Source organism: Carettochelys insculpta, chromosome 2 (assembly GCF_033958435.1).
Source record: "Carettochelys insculpta isolate YL-2023 chromosome 2, ASM3395843v1, whole genome shotgun sequence".
Taxonomy (NCBI): domain Eukaryota; kingdom Metazoa; phylum Chordata; order Testudines; family Carettochelyidae; genus Carettochelys; species Carettochelys insculpta.
The window spans coordinates 4,867,586-4,888,910 of record NC_134138.1 but is presented as its reverse complement, the minus strand read 5'-3'; the positions used below and the strand labels follow the sequence as shown (position 1 = coordinate 4,888,910).

The following is a 21,325-nucleotide window of genomic DNA, read 5'->3' as shown; positions in this document are numbered from 1 at the left end:
TCCAGTGGCCACTGGCAGGCCAGAGCTAGAACCTGTACAGCTCGGGAATGGGGGACAAATAAAATATCACCCTCCACCTGTGTGGGGAGACGTGCAGTAGGGAAGGGCTCTTCTGCAGGTGGCCGCCTTCAGTCTCTGGCAGCTTATTTCCCCACGCTGGCTTCAGAGCCTGCTCCAAGGCCAGTGCTGCCCCAGGAGCCAACCCCCCAGCCCTGCCAGCAGCCCCAGGGTTCTGCTGCGCAGGTGTGACTGCAGCTGGTGAGACACCACAGGCTGGAAGCCAGCTCTCCGGGGACACTCTGGGACTTGCCACCCCTCTCTGTTAGCAGCACAGGCCCGGTAGCTCACTGCCTCCTGGGGACACAGCCGAGGCCTTGGTTCCAAAGCCCAGGGACCCCCATGGGGCAGAGTCCTGCAGCGTTCTGGTGCTCGGAGCCCGAGGCAGACAGGCCCAGTTCCGCAACAGCAGCCGGGGCCCTGCCTCCTTTGGTTACGACGGGACCAGCAGCTCCCTTCTCAGCTTGCACTGGTGCCAGGTGGGGGGAAGCTGCAGGGCTCTGGGCCCCCAGAAAGAACAGGTTTGTGCAGCAGCAGCAGCCAGGTCCTGCCCCTCCCCATGGGCCGGGCCTGAGTTCTGAGTGCAGAAAAGTTGCTGGCACAGGCCGGGCACCGTGCCTGGTTCCTCACGTCTGCCCAAGTTCCCTCTGCGAGCAGCCACAGCCCCAAGCAGGATGGGCCTCTTGTGTGCTCCAGCTGCGAGCGGTCGGGCACTTCAGATGCTCTTACAGAAGAGCTTGTGGTGCTGCGTGACTGCGCTCAGAGAGGTGCCCGGGGGGCCAAGCCAGGACTCAACCACGCCCCGCTGGTTGCTGCCGCTCAGCTGCCGGCTGCAGAGCCGCAGCTCACGCACATTGGCAGAGACCCGGGCCCACGTGGTGCTGTCCAATGGGCCTCGCACCCTGCAGCCTGCGGGAAGGAAACAGGCCGTTGTAGCCACTGTGGCGCACTGAGAATCCTGGACCCGGCCCAAGAGGGGACAGGCTGGGTGACCCCCCTTGTGCCCTTTCTATCAGCTGCAGCCCCTCACTACTCCAGTCCTGCCTCCTCTGCTCTGCTCTGCACTGCACACCACTACGGAGAGAGAAGCAACTCGGCAGCGCCAGCCAGGCCGGGGGCTCTGCTGGATCAGGAGCAAAACTCCAGGGCTCACAGCCTGCCCCTGCCCCCTCAGGATCACCTCTCAGTCCCTCCAGCGAGGGCAGGGTGATGCTCCCCCAGCCCTGCCAGGTGCAGGGAAGCAGGACCCCTCCGCAACCCAGGGATCTTGGAGCCCTTCACCCCCTCACCTGCCAGGCTGAGGTATTGCAGCCCCTGGCGCCTCTCCCCCAGCGCTGACAGCAGCATCTGCAAGCCCCCGCTGGTAACCTCTGGGTTTGCAGACAAATCCAGGGAGATCAAAGTGGGACAAACCAGGAGGCACCTGGGACCAAGAGAGTCAAACAGCCCCATGCCTCTCGGCTCACCCACAATGCACTGCTGCCCCATGGCCCACCCACTCCCTGGGGGCTAGGTGTTAGATGTGCGGTGTGCTGGCACTGCAGCCTTGGAGCGAGACCCCCAGGGAGCACAAGGTGCGACGGGGAAGGGAGGCAGCTGGACAGGTGTACTGCCTGTGAAGTGCAGTAGTAGAACCAGCAGCTCCACCCGACCACCAATCCACGTACGCCCGGTTCTGGAGGCAGGTCCTGCCGCTCACCAGGCCTCCCACCCAAGGGCTTGTGGCTCAGACTCCCTTCCCGCTCCGTCTCTTTTTACGGGAGGGGGTTCACCTGGTGGCCCAGAAAAGCACAATGCAGGGACAGAAGGTGGCCAGTGGGCTAAAGGCGAACATGGCCACCTTACCTCTCACTCAGGCTCTCTTCCTACTATGTCCCCATGGGCTGGCTGCTGGGCCCAGCCACCCCACGGCTCCTACCCAGCAGGAGATCACTCCGCATAGGACCCAGCTGGGTGAAGGTTGGTGTCACACACCCACCCCATTACCTTCTGCCCCACAGCAAAGCCCCTGGCCCCGGGACCCCAGCGCTGCCCCTTTACCTGGCCAGCTCTGCGACAGCCTCATCATTCAGGTGGTTCCCAGAGAGAGCCAGGTGGGTGAGCGCACATCCCTGCTGGAATGGAACGGGGTGGGGGGCTGAGCCCAAAGCCACACACCACAGCTGAGCCAGTCAGGGCCAAGCCAGCTGCGTGAGAGGCCCACAGCCCCAGGACAAAAGGGGTTCCCCTGCCACATGCAGAGCTCCTGCAACTCCTGCAGCCAGAGAAGGGTTACTGCAGGACCCCCTTGCACCCGTACCTGTGTCAGGCACCTGACCACCGGATCCACGAGAGGCTCGCCTAGGCAGGCCACCACCGAGCCAATCTCCAGCTGGCTGAGGGTGGCGTAGGGCAGACTCCTGAGCAGCACCTGCAGGCCGCTGGAGCCCAGGGCATTGTGGGACAAAGCGAGGGTCTTCAGGTGCACAGCTCCTGGGCCAGGGGCATGCGGGAGAGACAGCGTGTTAAGAGTGAGCCAGCTGCCGTCTGGCCCGGGCAGATAAAGGAGGCTGGGAGCTTGGCGGAGGGCCTGTCCATAGCTGCCTAACTGGAAACTCAGGCACCCAACAGGCCTGCACTGGGAAAGAACGGCAGAGCAGGCTGCTGTGGGGCAGACCTGGCAGGGAACCCAGGGCGTGGTAGCCGTGGGGCAAGACTGAGGCAAGCCCAGGCCTGGGTAGCTGCAAGCTGTGGGGCAGAAGCTGGCAGAGAGCGGACAGGACAGCGGTCCGCATTCTTTCCATGAGTGGAACCATCCTCACCCCCAAGCTGTAGGCCCCGTCCCGGTGAATGGGGCCCTCCTGGCAGTGCCTCTGTGTCACAGGGGGGCCTAGCCTGTAGACCGTGGCGCTGGGGGAGGGGAGCCACAAGGGAGGGCACCACCTGTACCATGAGGCCACGCCTGCTGTGCCCCCACTCGGGGCTGGGGGAGTGCAGGGGCACTTACCTTTCAGGCTGTTGGCCAGCAGGAGGCGCTGGTGCTGCCCAAAAGCCTCATGGAAGCCACAGGCCTGCAGCCGGAGCGTGGTCAGGACCGGGCAGGCTCGAACCAGGCAGGCCAGGGCCTCGCAGCTCTTGTCCCCTAGGGGGTTCAGGCTGAGGTCCAGCTCTTCCAGGCTCTGGAACAACAGGGGCGGAGGAGTCACCCCAACCTGCTGGGCTCTGCCCTGTGCCACCAGACAGCCGGGGCTGGACCCCCGCTGGGAGGACCACAGCGGCAGCCTCAGCCCCAGAGAAGGGACGGAGCAGCAGAGCCCCCCCCATGCTACAGGGACCCTCACAACCAGCCCCTCCCCAGAAGGACCTTGGAGCAGGCACCTTGGCACCAGCATGGCCACAGCTTACCCCTCCCTGATCCGGGGAGCCCCTGGTGTCCATCAGGGCAGCCCTGGCAGGAGCTCATCAGGGCCCTTTACACCAGCAGTGCCAGAGCCGTAGCCCAGAGCGCCAGGATGGGCAGCTTGGGGGTCCCCGAACCTGCTTGTGTCTCCGGGGTTCAGGCGGGAGGCCGGGGCCCCTCCCACCTGCCGTTGAGGGGAAGGGAGGTGCTGGACACACCCACAAGCCAACCTGGAAGACCGCTTGGGAGGGCAGCCCTGCTGCCAGCGCGCGGAGCCCCTCAGCACCGAGCTGGTTGGCCGACAGGTCGAGGAGGGCCAGGCTGGGCATGGTGCCCAGCGTAGCCAGCAGCTCGGCAGCCAGGCCATCGTCCAGCCCCGTCCCAGCCAGCCGCAGCTGGCGGATGGAGCTGTGCAGCTTGAGGGCACGCAGGAGTGGGGTGAGGTGGGGTTGGTGCAAGGAGAGGCCACAGGTGCTGAACGAGGGGCCTGACTCCTGCAGCTCCATCATCTTCAGCAGAAGCCGGTGCTCGCCTGCAACAGGAGTCCATGAGGGAAGACCAGTCGCTGTGGGGCACCCAGACTGACGAGCTCCCAGCCAGCTGCTGCCTGGCCGGGGCTAGAGCCAAGCAGCCAGGGAGAGGGTGGGGGGCAGCCGCGACCGAGGACACCCTCCCCCTGCACAGCACCACGTGGGGGGCAGCCGCGACCGAGGGCACCCTCCCCCCGCCCAGCACCACGTGGGGGGCAGCCGCGACCGGGGGCACCCTCCCCCCGCCCAGCACCACGTGGGGGGCAGCCGCGACCGAGGGCTCCTGACATTGCGCACCGTTCAGCGGATGCTGGACAGGTCTTCCCCTGGCATGTAGCACGGCCCTAGGGGTGCCAATCTGTCCACCCGAAGCCACATTCCACCTCTGTCCCCTTCCGTAGCTGGGCCAGTGACCCGGAGACTGAGGGACTTGCCCGAGGTCACACACGCAGACGGTGGCACAGCTGTGCCCAAGCCCCCTGGACCAGCCTTCCCACTGGAGCCCCTCCTGCCTGTCCCCCCCACGGGCCGGCTGGCACTCTCCCCAGCCGGCTGACCGCCCTGAGGCGCTACAAAACCCAGCGAGACCCTGTACATCCAACGGTTCCCACACGCAGGCAGGCAGCAGGGTCCGTGGCATCCCCTTACCCACGGCCAGGCTGCAACAGGCCTTGCGATACCGGTCGACGAGCGGGGGCAGGTCCCAGGACTGCACCTCTGCCAACACCTGCAAGGCAGACGAGAGCCCTATGGGTAGGAAGGAAGGCCGGCTGGCTGGGCAGCACTGGCAGGCTCAAACACAAGGGGAAGGGCATCGCCAGTGAGGGGTGAAGCCAGACCTCCGAGCTCCCAGTCATCTGGGCCCTGCCGGTTGGTGCAGAGTCCACAGTGATGGGCCCCACCACGACCCTTCAGCGGCCTACAGGGGGACCTGGTGGGCTCAGCCCTGGAAGCGCCAATCCTGGCTCGGGTGCCCCTCACCTCCTCGTTGCTTTGCAGGACGTCCACGATGAGATCCTGGGGAGCCAGCAGTGCCCCTTCCTTCTTGAGGGTGAGCTGGGGCAGCAGGCCACAGGCCTGGTAGTGGCGCTGGGCCGCCTGCTCTGCCAGCCACGCCACTGGGCATCTCTCGAGGCCACTGCAAGGGAAGGGAAGGGAAGGGCTGAGCCAGAGCGCCCCACCAGAACCAGGCCCCCAGCCCGCCCTCCCAGGGTGGGGCAGGAACAGGGCAGCCCCCCCAGTGGCAGAGGGGAATGGCCCTGTTACCCCAAGTCCCTGACCCCCTGGCGCTGCCTGGGAGCTGGACCCCTCCGAGGGTGCTGCTAATGTTGCCCCAGACCCGGCTTGGGGGGCAGAACTCCCGGGCTCTGGGCCACGCTGGGAGGAAGGATGCGAGGCGGCTCTCACCTGTGGGGCACGGGGATGAGGAAGACGTTGTCTTGGACCCGGACCCGCACTCGGATGGGGGGTGGCCGAGTCGGGGCTGCAGCCAGCAGTGGGGCCTGGGAACAGGAGAGGGGAGTCAAGACCCAAGAGACAGCCCAGGGGACTCCCTTGCTGTTGTGCACCCCCAGCACCTCACCTGTGGGGCCTCTCCACTGCCGTCTACAGGCCTCAGACCAGCGGCTGGCTCCGGAGCCACCAGGGCCTGGCCCCCGCGGGACCGACCCAGCGACGTCCTGTCCACTATCTGGGTGAGGCGGCTTTGCCGGGCCCTCCTCTTCTGGGGCAGAGCAGCTGGGAAGGGGGCTGCTCCGTCGCTCTCAGACCCACTGGTGCCCCCTGAGTCCGAGCCCGACTCCCCTGGGCGCCGGTGGCTCCTCTTGCGGGGCTCCCGGCTCGCCCCCAGGTCGTCCTCCAGCCAGTCATCCCCCACATACTCCTCGGCTGGGATCAGGGCCGGCCTGGCAGAGGCCTCGGCCGGCACCGGCTCAGGGACCTGGCAGGACTGGGCACTGCCCACGCCACGGATGGCTGCTTTGTACTTGGCCTGCCCGGTGCCAGCGGGGGGCAGCCCAGGCTCTGCCCGCCCGAGGAACCCCGGCACCCGGCTCTCCTCCCCCGGCGCCCTCAGGCTCAGGAGCCGCTGCCTCTTCTTGACGGGCCGCAGCGGGGTCATGCACTCGTCCAGCTTGGCCCAGCACTCTGGCCCCTGCCCGCCACGCTGGGTCAGGATCCTGCAGGGCACAGTCGCCTTCGTGGAGGGGCCCCCACTCTGGGGCTGGGGGGCCACAGCTGAGCGGGGGGGTGTCAGCGGCTCAGAGAGCTCCGCATCAAACAGCTGGCTCTGCGGCACATCCTGTGGGGGCTGAGCCACCTCTGCTGCTGGGCGGGAGACAGGGAACCCCGTGAGTTGGGCCCAGCCCCCAAGAGATGCCCCCCCACAGCACCACTCCCACCCGGCCTCACCTCGCCCCACCACCGCCTCCTTGAGCAGCTGCTCCATGGCTTGGCAGCGCTGGCGCGTCTCCTGGTCCAGGTCCCGGCCGTACATCCTCACCCACTCCCGGAGGGTGCCCAGAGGGCTCAGGCCCTGCGGCGGATAAGATGGAGGGGCTGAGCCTCAGGGCCGCCCCCAGAAACCCCACAGCTGTGCAGGGGTGCCGAGCCCAGCGCCCGCCCACAGGCCGCTGCTCCCCCACCTTGGCGTTCCTCAGCACCGCCGACGCGCCCCTCTGGAGCAGCAGCTCGGCCACGTCGAAGTGGCCGCAGTTAAGAGCGTCGTGCAGGGGGGTGATCCCCTCGCAGCCTGGGCCCCCGGGGTCATCGATGGAGGCACCACGCTCCAGCAGCAGCCGCACGATCTCTGGGCACAGGAGCCGGCAGTTACTGCTGGGTGGCAGCACCAGGGCCCCCTCCAGCCGGCCCCCATCACCCGTTCCAGCCCCTGCCGTCATCCGCCCCCCACACCGACACCCTCCCACCCTCCTCACCACTCACCCAGGTGCCCGTGGTTACAGGCCTCGTGCAGCGGGGTCCAGCCGCAGTAATCCCGCGGGTTCAGGGGGTGGCCCTGCCCCCAGGAGGAAAGAGACATGAACAGGCATGAGGGTTACGTGGGGGCCAGGTGCCCTGCTGGGCTTCATGCCAACTCCCGCAGGATCTCCCCCTCCAGCTGCCCTCCCTGCGGGCCAGGCCGGGAAGCTGCCCCAGTGCCCAGCGCCTACCTGGCTCACTCCCACGCGCCCTGCAGGCAGGACACACTTGCTGAACGCGTCCCCTGCTGGGGGCTGTGAGGGCCAGAGCAGAGGGACGCCGCGACCCCAGCCAGCCGCCCAGCTGCCCCCACGGGCCGACGGAAGGTACCCCAGGGCGCCCTGCCCGGGAACGAGGAGCGGCTCCCACCTGCTCCAGGAAGAAATGGACCCGGCGCAGGTTCCCGTCGATGCAGGCGCGGTGCAGCGGGGTCTCACCCCGGTCGTTGCGCCGGTTCCACTGCAGGGCACAGGGAGGGCGGAGGCGGGGTCAGCACTGCCCGGGGGCCCCAGATCAGAGCCAGCCCCCTCGGCCCCCCGCCCCGCGCAGCGCCCCGGGATCCGGCCTCGCCGGCGCAGGAGCTGGAGCGACGGCCCCACGGGGCGAGGACGCTGCGCCCAGGCCCAGCCTCACCTTGGCGATCCTGCGGCGGCCAGGCACGCTCTTGCTGTAGCCGTCCAGGTCATCTTCCTCCCCGTCTGGAACGCACAGGCCTGAGTGAGGCACCCGGCTCCAATACAGCCCCCATCCTGCCAAAGGGGGGCCCGCGCCAGGCAGACGCGCAGGGCTACAGCCTCACCCGGCCGGGACTCGGCTCCGGCTCCCTCCCCGTCCCCCCCAGCCGGCCCACTCACCGCTCTCAGACAGCTCCAGGTCGCTCTCCTCCAGGGGCTCGCTGCTGTCCTCCTCCTCCTCCTCCTCCCCCCGGCTGTCCCTGGCGCTGCTCCAGCCCTGCGAGCGGCACAGGCCCTGAAGCCTGGCCAGCGTGTCGGGGGCCTCAGGGTGCCCCCACTTCTGCTGCAGGGGGTGAAGGTGCTGTAGGATTTGCCGCTGGGGGGGTGAAAGGATGGGCTGATCACCCTGCCCAGCCGCAGATGGGGTTGGGCGCTCCCAGGGCTGCTAGCCCAGGCCTTGTCAGCTGGGGGCGCTGGCCTTTAAGGCAGTCCCCAGGCCCCCCGCCCAGGCCTGAAGGGGCCCTGCAGGGAGCAAGGCCAGGGCACTGACCATTGGAGCAGCTCCCAGGTCCCCCAGCCCCTGCCTAGCCCAGAAGCAGCAGCTCCCAGCACTGACCACTGGAGCAGCTGCCAGGCCCCCCAGCCTGGCCCAGCAGACAGGCTACGAGTGAGGGGAGGACGCTGGCTAGGCACTCTCGAGTCCAGCCCCAGCACCGCAGCTGCCCTGGGCGCCTTTCAGCTCCGAGCCCCGGCACCCCACGCCCTTCCCCTGCCTTTCTGCTGTGCTGGCGCAGGAGGAGCCGGGTGCAGCCTGGAATCCTGGGCGGAGTGAGGAGCTGGGCTCCCCGGCAGGTGAGCAGCACGGTCCCTCCCGGGCATGTGCCAACAAGGAGCAGAGCCTGGAAGCGGGAGGGGGCCAGAAACCAGCACTTTCGGCCACAGGCCCTAGCAGGGAGGTGTTGTGCGTAGGGCGGGGGGCTGGGAGCACTCCTGGGTGCCAGTCTCAGTTATCGCAGGCTAGGGGGACCCCGGGAGGGGCTCTGCCAGCTGCCCAGCCTGAAGGGGGTGCTGCAGGCGAGCACTGGCATCCCCATTGGGCAGCAGCTTTGGGCCCGTCCCCTCACCTGCAGCCTGGGCTCCCCAGCCTGCTCCGCGCACCGGAGCGCGCTCTGAAAGCAGGGCTCCAGGGCCTCGTAGCCTTCGCCAGCCTCCTCCCTGGCCAGGGCGATGTTCAGCCAGGTCTTCCCCTCCTGGGGCACACAGACAATGGGATTAGCTTCCCCCCACCAGTCCAGCTCCACTGGCAGGGAGCCTACCCAGGGGCACGGGGTAAGTGACAAAGAGCAAGTCCTTTGCCATCCTCACTCTTACGCCTGCCCCACCCTCCTTCCCTGCTCCCGAGCTGTGGGGCCCAGCCAGGCCCTGCTTGCTAGCTGAGCTCCCCTCCCGCAACTCCCCAGAGCACGGCCAAGCCCAGCACGGGGTCCCCAGGCCCTGCAGGGTGAGACCGGCGGGCAGAAGGCAGAGCCCAGGCCGCCCCCTCACCTCCAGTGGGTTTCCTCGCCGCAGCGCCAGCTCCGTCTGGTAGTGCTGGACCGCCCGGCCGGGCTCCCTCAGGTCCGCAAAGGTGGTAGCCAGAGAGACGTGGATCACAGCCAGCTCCTGCTCAGGCTTCTGCAGGGACTCGGCGTAGCGCAGCTGCCAGAGACACCGTCCACAGCATGCTGTGCCCGGGGTGGCCGCCCGCCCCCGCAGGGCTCGCCCAGCCCCATCCCTGCTGCCTGCAGGAATCTGAGCGGGTGCCCCTGCCCTCGGGCCAGAGCTTGGCAGCACTTCGGCGGCTAGGAGGAAGCGGAACCAGCCCCTTACCATGCACGGAGCCCAGCCTCGAGGCAGCCTGGTCCTCCCCCAGCCCACAGGCCGAGAGCAGGGGCAGCCCTCACCCACCTGCCTCTGGTAGAACTCCACCGCCCGGCGATAGTCCCCATGCTTGGAGAACAGGTCCCCCAGCTGCTCACACAGGCCCAGGGCTGTCTGCAAGTCGCCAGGCACTGCCTCCTCCAGAGCCTCCTGCAGATGGCTGACCTTCATGGCTGGGGGAGAGGCCAGCAGTGTGAGTGGCACGCACCGGGGGTGGGCTGGGTTCTTCCCCCTAGAGGCTCAGGGCAGGTAGGGGAGCCACAGGTGAAGGGGTATGTGGGGACCAAGGTCCCCCTCACCCAACCCAGCCTGCAGGCCTCTGGGACAGTGAGCACCTGCCGAGCCCCCTTCGCTGCCCCCCTGGGCTGGTGCGGGGTCAGTGTCAAAGCACCGCCCTGTGGTGCCACTGGGGCTACGTCGGGGACGTGCCAGAAGCCCTGTCAGGAGTGGCCTGTGCAAGCGCGGCCCTGCACCCGAGAAGCCGCGGCACCTTTCCCTGGGCGTGCCTGTGACACGGGGGTGGGGGGGGCGGGCACCGCCCCAGGAGCCACAAGCCACACAGGGCTGTGAAGGGGAGGGGCTGCACTGAGAGCCAGAGGTGGAGAGCTCCCAGCCCCAGTCAGCCTGGGCTGAGCCCTGGGGAGTGACACCCAACCTCCTCCCGGCCAGCTGCACAGGCCACTGGGTCCCCTCAGCCCCCCCCGCGCCGTGTCGCAGGGAGCCCCAACCCGAGCCCCCTCACCGTAACGCAGGTTCCTGCGGATGCTCTCGCGCTGCTGGGGCTGCTGGGAGCCCAGCACGTAGGCCTTCTTCAGCGAGCGCCTGGCGGCCACAAAGTCCCCCAGGCTGAGGAGCACCTGCAAGGCCCCAGGGCAGCAGGGTCAGCAAGCGGAGGGGCAGAGAGGTCCAACTACCAAAGGGTGCTGGCCTGGCGGGGGGGAGGGGGCTGTCCCCTTACTGGCCATGCTGGGTGGTCAGGCCCCAGGGGGAAGAGCTTGGGGGCCAAGTACGGGCTCCCCGCTGCCCTCACCTGGGCGATGCCGGCACAGCACTCACTCTCCATGCACTTCTCCTTCATGGTGTGGGCGCAGTCGCGCGCCCGCTCCAGGCAGCGCATGGCCTTGGAGTGCTGCCCCTCCCGCAGGTGGATGTGGCCCAGATTGAAGTAGGCCCGGTACAGGTCTTCATAGAGGTGAGTCTGCCTAGAGGGAGACGGGTCACCCGCAGGGTCGCCCGCCCATTCACGTCCTCAGGAAACCCCTGGGCCCTGTGCCCCCACCTGACACCCCCCAGCCACAGCACCAGCCGGTTTCCTGAGCCAAACGGCTGCAGCCACCAGCAGAGGGTGAACCCCAGGGAAACACAGGAGCTCTTCAGAGGGGCCTTCGGCCTATCAGCACCACCACCCGCCCCTCCCAGGGAGGGGCCAGGGCCTTACTCGGAGATGAAGGTGCTCTTCTTGATGTACTGGCTGCACCTGGCCTGGTCCTTCATGCTGTCGTACACCAAGCCCAGGTTGAGGTAAAGCCGGGCCCTCATCTCACTCAGCTCCCGCTGCGGCACCTTCCCTGGGACAGCCAGAGCCAGCCCGTCACCCAGCCGGCTCCACAAGGCAGAAGCTCCAGGGCCAGAGAGGGGCTGGACAGGTCCTGGACCCCTCACCCTCCAGCTGGCCGAATGAGCTGAGCAAATTGTCTCCCAAGGGATGGGGTGGGAGTGCTGGGAGGTCCCTACGGAACAGTCTCGGGCACGGTCCTGGCTGCCCTGCTGTGGAACCGAGAGGTCAGAAAAGGCTGGAGGTCCCTGAGTGCCCTTGCATATCCCACAATCCCGGCGGCGAGCCTAACTGGGCCTTACAAGCCAGCACGAGTAGATGGGAAGCCCGGATGAAAGCCTGAGAGCCTGCCCCTTCCTGGCCAGGCCAGGGAGTTCCGGCTTGGGGAGGGGATGGAGCTCAGGGACCAGGGACATCCCAGATGCAGGCTCTGGGGCAAGGACAAGGGGTAAAAGGTGGGGACTTAGACCGTCTGGTCAGACAGCCAAGGCAGAGGCCGACTGGTGACCCTCCCCAGGGCGCACCACATCCCAAGCTGATGGCTCCCCTCCCTAGCTCCGTGTCCCACAGCTCCCAGCCTGGCTCTCACCTTCCAGCTGCTCCTCCAAGATGGCCAGGCTCTTCATGAAGGCCTGCTCCGCCTCCCAGAGCGCCTCCCCGGCCTGGCCGCTCTCTGCCACGAACATGTAGGTGCGGCCAATGGTGGCCCAAGCCCTCTGCTGCTCAGTGTGGTCGGACACAGCGCAGGCCAGCTCCAGATGCTGGCGCTGGTGCTGATGGAGCAGGAGAACAAGAGGGCGCATGAGACCCCCCAAGCCCCATGGATCTGGGCTGGCTTTGAATTGGGCCCTGCAAGGTTGACAGCTCAGGGGTTACCACTATGTGCCCTAGTGTTCCCTTTTAAACCCCTCCAGCCATTCTGTCGCCCCTGCTCTGGCTTGCTGCCCCTCTCACCCCGTGGCCTTTGGCAGGGCTGAATACTGGGAAAGTAGCTCTCAGCCCAGCTCCTGGGGAGCCCCAATCCCTGCAGCTGATTATCCCCCTCTCCCCCATTACCTTCAAAGCAGCTTCATAGTTCTCCAGCTCAGCCAGGCGCTCCCCAATCTTCCGGTGGGCCACGGCACAGCCGATAACATCCTCCACGCTCTCCAGGAGGCGCAGCTCCCCCTGGTGCTCCACCAGCGCCTCTCGGTACCGCCCTGCCGGGAGCAGAGAGACACTGGGGTGACGAGCGAGCCAGCTGACTTCCCAAGGCACAGCAGGGGTCCCTGGGATGAGGCACACCCACTCCATCAGCTACAAGAGCAGCCAGAGTAACAAGCCCGGGGCGTAACCCCTCTTGGGGCTCAGAGCTGACATGCACCGGGGACTCAAGAGCACATCTCCTATGTTAACAACAACAAGTCCCGTGGCACCTTATAGACTAACGTATTTTGCAGCAAAGGCTTTCGTGGGCAAAGACCTGCTGCATCACATAGAATCAGAGAACACTAGGACTGGAAGGGACCTTGAGAGGCCATCGAGTCCAGCCCCCTGCCCCAATGGCAGGACCAAGTACTGTCTAGACCATCCCTGATAGACATCTATCTAACCTGTTCTTAAATATCTCCAGCGACAGAGATTCCACAACCTCCCTTGGCAATTTATTCCAGTGTTTGACCACCCTGACAGTGAGGAACTTCTTCCTAATGTCCAACCTAAACCTCCCTTGCTGCAGTTTAAGTCCATTGCCTCTTGTTCTATCCTCAGAGGCCAAGAAGAACAAGTTTTCTCCTTCCTCCTTATGACACCCTTTTAGATACCTGAAAACCGCTATCATGTCCCCCCTCAGTCTTCTATTTCCCAAACTCAACAAGCCCAATTCTTTCAGCCTTTCTTCATAGGTCACATTCTCTAGACCTTTAATCATTCTTGTCGCTCTTTTCTGGACCCTCTCTAGTTTCTCCACATCCTTCCTGAACTGCGGTACCCAGAACTGGACACAATACTCCAGCTGAGGCCTAACCAGCGCAGAGTAGAGCGGGAGAATGACTTCTCGTGTCTTGTTCACAACACACCTGTTAATGCATCCTAGAATCATGTTTGCTTTTTTTGCAACAGCATCACACTGTTGACTCATATTTAGCTTGTGGTCCACTGTAACCCCTCGATCCCTTTCTGCTGTACTCATTCCTAGACATGCTCTGACAAAGCGGTTCATTGCCTCCAAAAGCTCATGCTCCAAAATCTCTGCTAATCTATAAGGTGCCTCAGGACTGCTTGTTGTTCTCGAAGTTACAGACTAACATGGCTCCCTCTGTGATACTCATCTCCCATGTTGTAGCTGACGGCCTCTGATTTTCTAGCTACAGGAAATACAGTGGCTCTAGCACACTTGGATGGCAGCAGAGCATCAGACAAAATTAGCTACATGCAACGTTAGCCAAACTGGAGCACTCTGGGATCAGCCCAGGAGCGTACAGGGGGAGAGAACAGGCTTCAGGGGGTGCAGGCAACAGGCTGTGCCGAAAGGTAAACTGGCAGAGGGCAGGGATGCTCCTGGCACAGCTCCTCAGAGATCCGACACGAGCCCAGTTGTACCATATCTATTAATGCCCAAGGCAGGAACAGCAGGAGTGCACTGATGGGCTTTGCTGCAGACACAAGTCAGGAAGGGCGCTCGCTCCGGAGGAGGATCGGCATGGTAGGCAGGACGATCGGGGGGATCTCAAAGCCTGCAGCAGAAACGAGGCGCTGCTCAGTACGACAAAGGACAAGGTGCTTGGAGTGAAGGGCTACCGATAGCCGGAGGCTCATCAGCTGAAGTGAAGGAAGGTGAGAGAAACCTGGATGCTTTGGCTGGTTATAGGGTGACTAAAGCCACCTATGCAATGCAGCCACACAGCAGGCAAAGGCACAGTCTCTCCAGCAGAGAGAGGACCACGTCCATGACTGGTGACAGCTGGTCTGGAACACGAAGTACCATTTCCTGAGCACAAAGGGGGACTTCACCCCAGAGAAAGGCAGAGAAGAGCCACTCAGGTTGTTGAGGAAGGCAGAGGTGACTGGAAGAACTTGGCTGGCCTAGCTCGCAAAGAGAAGGCTGTGAGGGTGTCCCCCGAGTCTCCGGTGATACACCAAGGAGGTCAGGCCCAGGCTGGGGCCAAAGCAGGGAATGCAAGGGACAATGCTGGCCTGAGAACAGAGAGTCTTGAGTAAAGTTGGCTGGCACAAAGGAGAAGGTTTCTAACCATTGCAGGGAGCTGTGGGGACGGAGGCCAAACAAGATTCAGGTTAAGGAGAGAGCTAGATGTCACAATGGCAGGGAGTTTCAGGCATGGGGCGTTCTTCTTCAAGAGCAGGGCTCAGGTCACAGGCCAGGATCATCGCACTGAATCGGCTCCCTGCTGGGGGAAGGTCAGCTGTGTGGCAGACACAATCTCCTGGGGGCTGGTCCCAGCCCATGGATGTACCATCCCTGCAAAGAAGAGCCATTCCAGGCCTGCTCCCACGGCCAGGAGCCCTCCCCAGCCCAGCCGTCACAAACACAGCCAGACCAGCACCGACAAAGACAGCCGAGAGCATTGCCCAGTGACCAACTTTCCAACGGTGGCCCCAAAAGCAGGGCCTCCAAACCTTCCTCAGAACGGCTCTCCCGGACCCATCTCTCCCAGCGTCAGCCCTGGCCATGAGAGCCAGACAGCAGTCAGCTAGCCACCCTTTGCCATTGAGAGCCAGGCCCTGGGACCCACTCACCATGTCTGGCCAAGATCTCCCCAAGCTGGTTGCAAATGGCAGCTTCCTCCTTCAGGCTGCCACTCCTCCGGGCCTTGTCCTTTGCTTTCTGGAGCACTGGGGGGCCGGGGGGAAGAGAAGAACATCAGAACCCGGTCAAGCTCCCACAGCCTGTCAGCATCAAACCCCTCTGGCGCAGAGTCATCGGCCCTCTAACTACGTGCCCAGCTCAGGGCAACAAATCACAACACGCAGGATTTCCAATTACCTCCACCACCATGGAATCTGACCCCCAGCCTGGCTGCATGCTCCCTGGGGGAGACAGGAGCTGAGTCCCAGACAGATGGACAGGACTGTCGCAGGGTAGTCCAAACCCCCTCACCCCACACTGCCCAGACCCGTCTGGGAGCCCAGCTCAACGATCCCACCTATAAATGACCCTCTCTCTGGCCCCACATGTTGACCCACACACCCTCAGCCCCACCCACCTCCACCCTCTCTGACACCCTCCTGCCTCCCTGCCACACACAACTGCAATATCGCCTTCAAATCCCGCACCCCCTCTGCCCTTGCCAACCTATCACCCCCCTGCCTCTGACTCCCCCCATCACCCGGCCCCCTCTGCTCCCCCATCACGCCCCAGATGGTGCACCCCCTTCGATCCCCCCATCACCCCACACCCCACTGCCCTGCCCTGCCCCGCCCCCCATCACTGCCCTGCTCCCTCTCACCTCCCACCACCCCACACCCCACTGCCCTGCCCCGCCCCCTCTCACCCCCCATCACCCCACACCCCGCCCCGCCCCCTCTCACCCCCCATCACCCCACACCCCACTGCCCTGCCCACCACCCCTCCGATCCGCCTGCCCCAAGCTCCCTGCCCCGCGGCCCCCGGCGCCCGGCCCTCACGGCGGATCTCTCGGCTCCGCTCCGCGCTCATTCCGCCGTCAGCTCCCGTCCCGCCGCGCCGGTTCGAACCGAGCCCGCCCACGCGCCGATCCCATTGGACGCCAATCCCATTTCTGTACTCCCATTGGCTATCTTTCACACGGATCACAAACAACATAGCCAATCACAAATGGAGTCCCTTAAATCCGCCCCAGAGCTGGTTAAATCCCCTATTCTGATAGGCTGCGAAGGAATTCCATCGACGGGGCGTGACCCCCAGCATGCAATGCAGCCAGCAACTACAGTTCCCAGCATGCCGCGCAAAGATTCCCGGCTCGGGCCTTTCGCTCAACCTAGGGCCTGGGCTGCGTTGCATTCTGGGACTAGTAGTCCTGCGAGCGGCAGGGCTGGGCCAACGCGAGCTGGGTCGGTCCGGTCCGGTCGTCTCGGCTGACTGGACATCGCAGTCCGGTCCGGTTCCCGCAGCCAGGTCGGTGCGGCGCTAACCTCGGCCGGTAGCTGAGGCGGGGATCTGGGCCCGAGGGAGGGGCTGAGAACCGCCGCCTTGACCAGGGAGCGCCGGTGACATTGGCAAAACGGCCGTCTCCCGGGAGACCGTCTTGGTTACCAGAGGGGCGCTGAGGTGCGGCGGGGCGGGCCACGCCCCCAGCCCGGGCGCGAGCCGCTGAGGTGCGGTTAAGGCCACGCCCCCAGCCCGGGCGCGAGCCGCTGAGGTGCGGTTAAGGCCACGCCCCCAGCCCGGGCGCGAGGCGCTGAGGTGCGGTTAAGGCCACGCCCCCAGGCCGCGCGGGAGCCGCTGAGGTGCGGTTAAGGCCACGCCCCCAGGCCGCGCGGGAGCCGCTGAGGTGCGCTTAAGGCCATCCCCCAGCCCGGGCGCGAGCCGCTGAGGTGCGGTTAAGGCCACGCCCCCAGCCCGGGCGCGAGCCGCTGAGGTGCGGTTAAGGCCACGCCCCCAGGCCGCGCGGGAGCCGCTGAGGTGCGGTTAAGGCCACGCCCCCAGGCCGCGCGGGAGCCGCTGAGGTGCGCTTAAGGCCACGCCCCCAGCCCGGGCGCGAGCCGCTGAGGTGCGGTTAAGGCCACGCCCCCAGCCCGGGCGCGAGCCGCTGAGGTGCGGTTAACGCCACGCCCCCAGCCCGGGCGCGAGGCGCTGAGGTGCGGTTAAGGCCACGCCCCCAGGCCGCGCTGGAGCCGCTGAGGTGCGGTTAAGGCCACGCCCCCAGGCCGCGCGGGAGCCGCTGAGGTGCGCTTAAGGCCACGCCCCCAGCCCGGGCGCGAGCCGCTGAGGTGCGGTTAAGGCCACGCCCCCAGCCCGGGCGCGAGCCGCTGAGGTGCGGGAGCGCCAAGCCCCCAGCCCCGGTTTTAGCTGTGGGGCCCCTTTCTGACCCTAAACCTTATGGTGCGGGTCCAGCCTCCCTGGTGCGGCACCCTCAGGCCCCCACCGGTGCGGGAGGAGAGAACTTGCGGGACCACAGGAGGGGATTATTGTCTCCCACGGCACCAACACTGCTGCTGCTGCTGCTGCTGCTGCTGACCGGGCATCACCAGGCTACCCCTGCTGAGTGGACAGCACTGGGGGCTGTCGACAAACTTCATGGGACCCCGGGAAACTTGGCCACGCCCGTGATAAGTGGTTATCTGGGTAACTCAAATGGTGCCGGATTACAGATGTTGCTGGAGGAGAGATTCTGGCTTAGAGAGGAACAACCTGTACTGCAATGGTGCCAGTGATAATGGCCCCTCACACCCCAAGTCAGAAGGTTGTTTCATGATACCCCACAATTAAAGCACTTCATAGAGCCATAGATCTTGTAATCTCACTTTGTCAATGCACAGATGACTGAAATTCTAAATTTCAGTAGCTTTTCAATGAACCTTAGATTTATACTTCTGCTGTTGAGCAATTAAATTCATGTCATGATTTTAAAAAATAATCACCATTAATCACACAATTAACAAGTTGTTGCCTGTCTGCTGGAATGTATGCTCACAGTCAAGTTCCTCAGAGGTGGATTGATTGCCATTAAGTGGCTAAGCACTGCTATCCTCTCTGAGGCCATACTCTCACATTAGGGCTGCTGCACCTCCTATTGCAACCTTCATGGAGATGAATATTTGTTATACAAATATGTACACACACCCCCTAGAGCTGGAAGGGACCTCTGGAGGTCATCTCATCCAGTCCCCTGCCCTGGCATCAATTTGCCCCAATCCCTCAATGGCCTCCTCAAGGCTTGAGCTCACACCCCTGGGTTTAGCAGGCCAATGCTCAAACCCCTGAGCTATCTCCCCACCCTAATTAATGGCCGTTACTCATAACTTTAACTATAAAAATTATACGTGTACATAAATAGATTTTACAGGTCCAGGGGGTTATAACATTAAAAATGATAGGTCACAAGTCATTTTTTGTTCAAAACATGTCTGAGTTATTCATAGGTGTGTTCATAACCCTTTTTCCGTAAAGCGTGGGGGGATGGTCCGTCACAACAATATGTTTAATCGACTCTCTGGGTAACTTTTTTAGTGCGTCAACAAAAGCAGAGAGAAGCAACAGATGTCCACAGTCAACAATCTTATCTGGTGGCTAAACTGTGCTGCAGTCAGACAAATGCAAGGGCGAAATGACAGAACCCGGAAAAAAAAAGAATTCGAAGGCTGTGCACTTTTAAAAATGAGTGGCTGCAACTCCCAGAGTATCAGAATTGGCTTATAAAGGCAAGTGAAGACTCAGGATATTGTTCTGAACTCCAGCTCGGCCACCAAGCCCGAACCGTGCTAGCCCGACAGCCCACCGAGTCCCTGCAGGAGTGACCCAGAGCCACCGCTAGTGGCATAACGGCCGGGAGGTTCTGGGCACGGCTGGAGAAATCACTCCAGGGCACCTTTGCTTAAAGTGCAGGCCCCTCACAGCCCCAGGTCGGGATCTCCTTCTCGCCAGTTTGCCCCACTCCCCAGCGCGCTCCTTGAGGCGTGTGTCTCTGTCTGGGCCAGCTGCAGTACTGTCAGTTGGCTACTGTACAGCCCTGGTGCCCTGATCCTGTTTGCTGCCCTGCATGCTGCAGTTACGTGGATGGCCGCCCCACGGCACTAGGCGGAGAACCAGAGGGTTAGAGATAGGCCATGCTGTCATCTGGCTGAACTTTTGTGTGGGGTCTGGAAGCTATTTGAATTCCCAGGGTGGCTATTGGCCCCAAATGTTGTTCCTCGGGCGGGGAGGGGGTATGTGAGGTGTCGAATGAAAGCTACTGATGCCCTGAAGCTATGTGTGCTATTTGTGTGCCTGTAGCATGCACGTAGGCAGAGTTATAGACGTTTAGCTCTGCAGCTGTGTGAGAAATGCTTCAGTGCTGAGCTTCACAGAGGGAGGTGGGGCTCCACCCCAGCCAGGACAATAGACTGAGCAGAGGCCCGGATGGCCAATGCTCACTTTGTGATGGTGGGTTTCCTGCTGGGCCTGCAACAAATGGGAACTCGGCACAGCTCTTTCTGGAGGGAACCCCGGTCCATGTGTCATGGACACAACAGCAGATGGAGATACCACAGCTCAGAATATGGCACATCAATCTGCGTGAAGGTGTTAGTCTTGAGAAGATTGGTTGATTGATGAAACAATTTTCTTGGGCATTGGTGGTGTCCCCTTATCATACCCAAACCCTTTGTTAATGAGAATGAGAGCATCTTCGTGGATCTCCTGTGACATAGGGAAGTACCAGTGATTGCACTAACTGATACGTTGTTTGCCTTTGATCACACAGGAATAAAGTGGTAGACTTGTGAATTTAGCCAGGTAATCCTTACCTCCAGTCCAGTGCTCTAACCACAAGAGCAGCTGTGTTCCTGTTAGATGATGTTGACTGTACTAGCACTTAACAGGTGGGGTAACTCCCCCACTGAAGAAACTTATTAACTTTAATATACACATGTAATGGGCAATTTCACTTTAATTAGTATTGGGAGGCACGTTTTTACCTTCTGTGAACAAAAGGTCTCATCACTTTTACTTACTGATCCACTGTTCCTTTGAAGAATTTATCAAATCATCATCCTGGCTGTTCACTGCAATATCATACTCCAGAAATGATCAAAACAAAAAAAGCAGTAAACTCAATATTTAAGGCACAGAGAACCAAAAATAGTAATCAGGGTTCTGTTAATGACTTAAAAGTCTGCATCTTACTCAACAGGAATTTTCACAACAGTCTTGGAAGAGAGGCTGCTGAACTCTCTTTTATATTGAAATTCGACACATTAACACGTGGTTTGAACCGGGATGCAAATTTTCTGGGTTATTATGGGGGCTCTTTTGCATACTTGGCTTCATCTAATTCTTGACTCCCACCTCCCCCTCTACTCTCTGATTTGCTCACCTTGATAATTTTTTTTCTGATTTGTCAACCTTGATTACTATTTTTGGTTCTCTGTGCCTTAAATATTGAGTCTGTTCTGGTCTGGCTATGGTCTGAAGAAGTGGGTCTGTCCCACGAAAGCTCACCTAATAAATTATTTTGTTAGTCTTTAAAGTGCTACTTGACTGCTTTTTTGTTTTGATAGTATATAGACTAGCACGGCTTCCTCTCTCTTACTTTCCAGAAATGATCAGTGTATCTTGTATAATGATTGTGAAGAACCTGAATTTTGGTGTCAGATGCTACCAGCGTGGTGCTCTGCTCTCTCCAATGCTGGTATCACTCGGCTGCGTGCGTGTTCCCTCTGTGCGCTGCCCCAGCTCTGCAGACAGCCGACACAGCAGACCCGAAGAGAACCCCCAATGACCGCAGAGTCTAGTAAGGTGCAAAGGCACGTCGGCCAGGTTTATTGCCGTATTGGACACAATAATAGTTCCCTGTAGACTTCTCAGTCTAAGTCAGGGCATACTCAAATATGCACCCACGGTCAATGGACTCGGCTCAGTCAGTGGCAGCACTTTCCACTGCCCCCTCGGTTGGACCCACACCACATCCCAGAAGTACATTCTTATACACAGGTACAAACAATTTACACATCACTCCTGACGTACTGAGGTACACCCCTTCTACGTAGTCAGGTTCCGCCTCTCACCTTGTATATGTTGGTTCCAACAAAACAACTCTATCCATCATATTACACTTTTGCCCCTGTCATTGGGATGGGTCGGCCTGTTCTTTCTTATCTGTGGAATGTTCCAGGGTAGGGTGTTCTAGTACCATGTACCTACTTCAATATGCTCGGTAGCTATGTTTATGCACTGTCACCCCTCTTCTTGCCAGCTTCTGTGAGCAATGCATTCCTTCAGCTCACAGCTGCACTTTGCTTTCTGTTAGCAAAGTCTTGACCATTACTTTGGTTCAGGCCACCCCAGCCCCCCAAAATACTCCCTTCCAGCCCCCCATCCCTCTCTCCCTGCCCCTACCCCCACCCCCACCCCAGCCCCCCAAAATACCCCCTTCCAGCCCCCCAATCCCTCTCTCCCTGCCCCTACCCCCAGAACCCCAAAATACCCCCCTTTCAGCCCCCCCAAAATACCCCGCTACCTGCCCCTACCCCCAGACCCCCCCCAATACCCGTCTTCCAGCCCCTCTGAAATCCCCCTCTTCCAGCCACCCCAAAATTCCCTTCTTGCAGCCTCCAGAAT

The 21,325-nt window shown here is 62.2% G+C and overlaps 1 protein-coding gene and 1 long non-coding RNA gene across 2 annotated transcripts; one reads left to right on the top strand and one right to left on the bottom strand.

Annotated features, from left to right (window-relative positions):
• Nucleotides 1–765: 765 nt before the first annotated feature.
• Nucleotides 766–15,745, bottom strand: LOC142009039 (tonsoku-like protein). Its single transcript, XM_074986478.1, has 26 exons — nt 15,715–15,745; nt 14,827–14,922; nt 12,148–12,290; nt 11,681–11,864; nt 10,975–11,104; nt 10,567–10,738; nt 10,279–10,393; nt 9,564–9,709; nt 9,162–9,314; nt 8,741–8,866; nt 7,797–7,992; nt 7,576–7,640; nt 7,312–7,401; nt 6,907–6,979; nt 6,609–6,772; nt 6,376–6,499; nt 5,549–6,291; nt 5,374–5,468; nt 4,948–5,104; nt 4,615–4,693; nt 3,667–3,968; nt 3,044–3,215; nt 2,357–2,529; nt 2,098–2,171; nt 1,347–1,480; nt 766–966 (listed from the first exon to the last, which is right to left on the bottom strand). Exons 1-26 carry the CDS (start codon nt 15,743–15,745, stop codon nt 773–775), a joined length of 4,131 nt encoding a protein of 1,376 aa, XP_074842579.1. The 3' UTR covers nt 766–772.
• A 10-nt stretch (nt 15,746–15,755) lies between these two features.
• LOC142009059 (uncharacterized) lies at nt 15,756–20,234 on the top strand. Its single transcript, XR_012644314.1, has 2 exons — nt 15,756–16,183; nt 18,239–20,234. It is a non-coding gene; the product is annotated as an uncharacterized LOC142009059 (long non-coding RNA).
• The last annotated feature ends 1,091 nt before the right edge of the window (nt 20,235–21,325 follow it).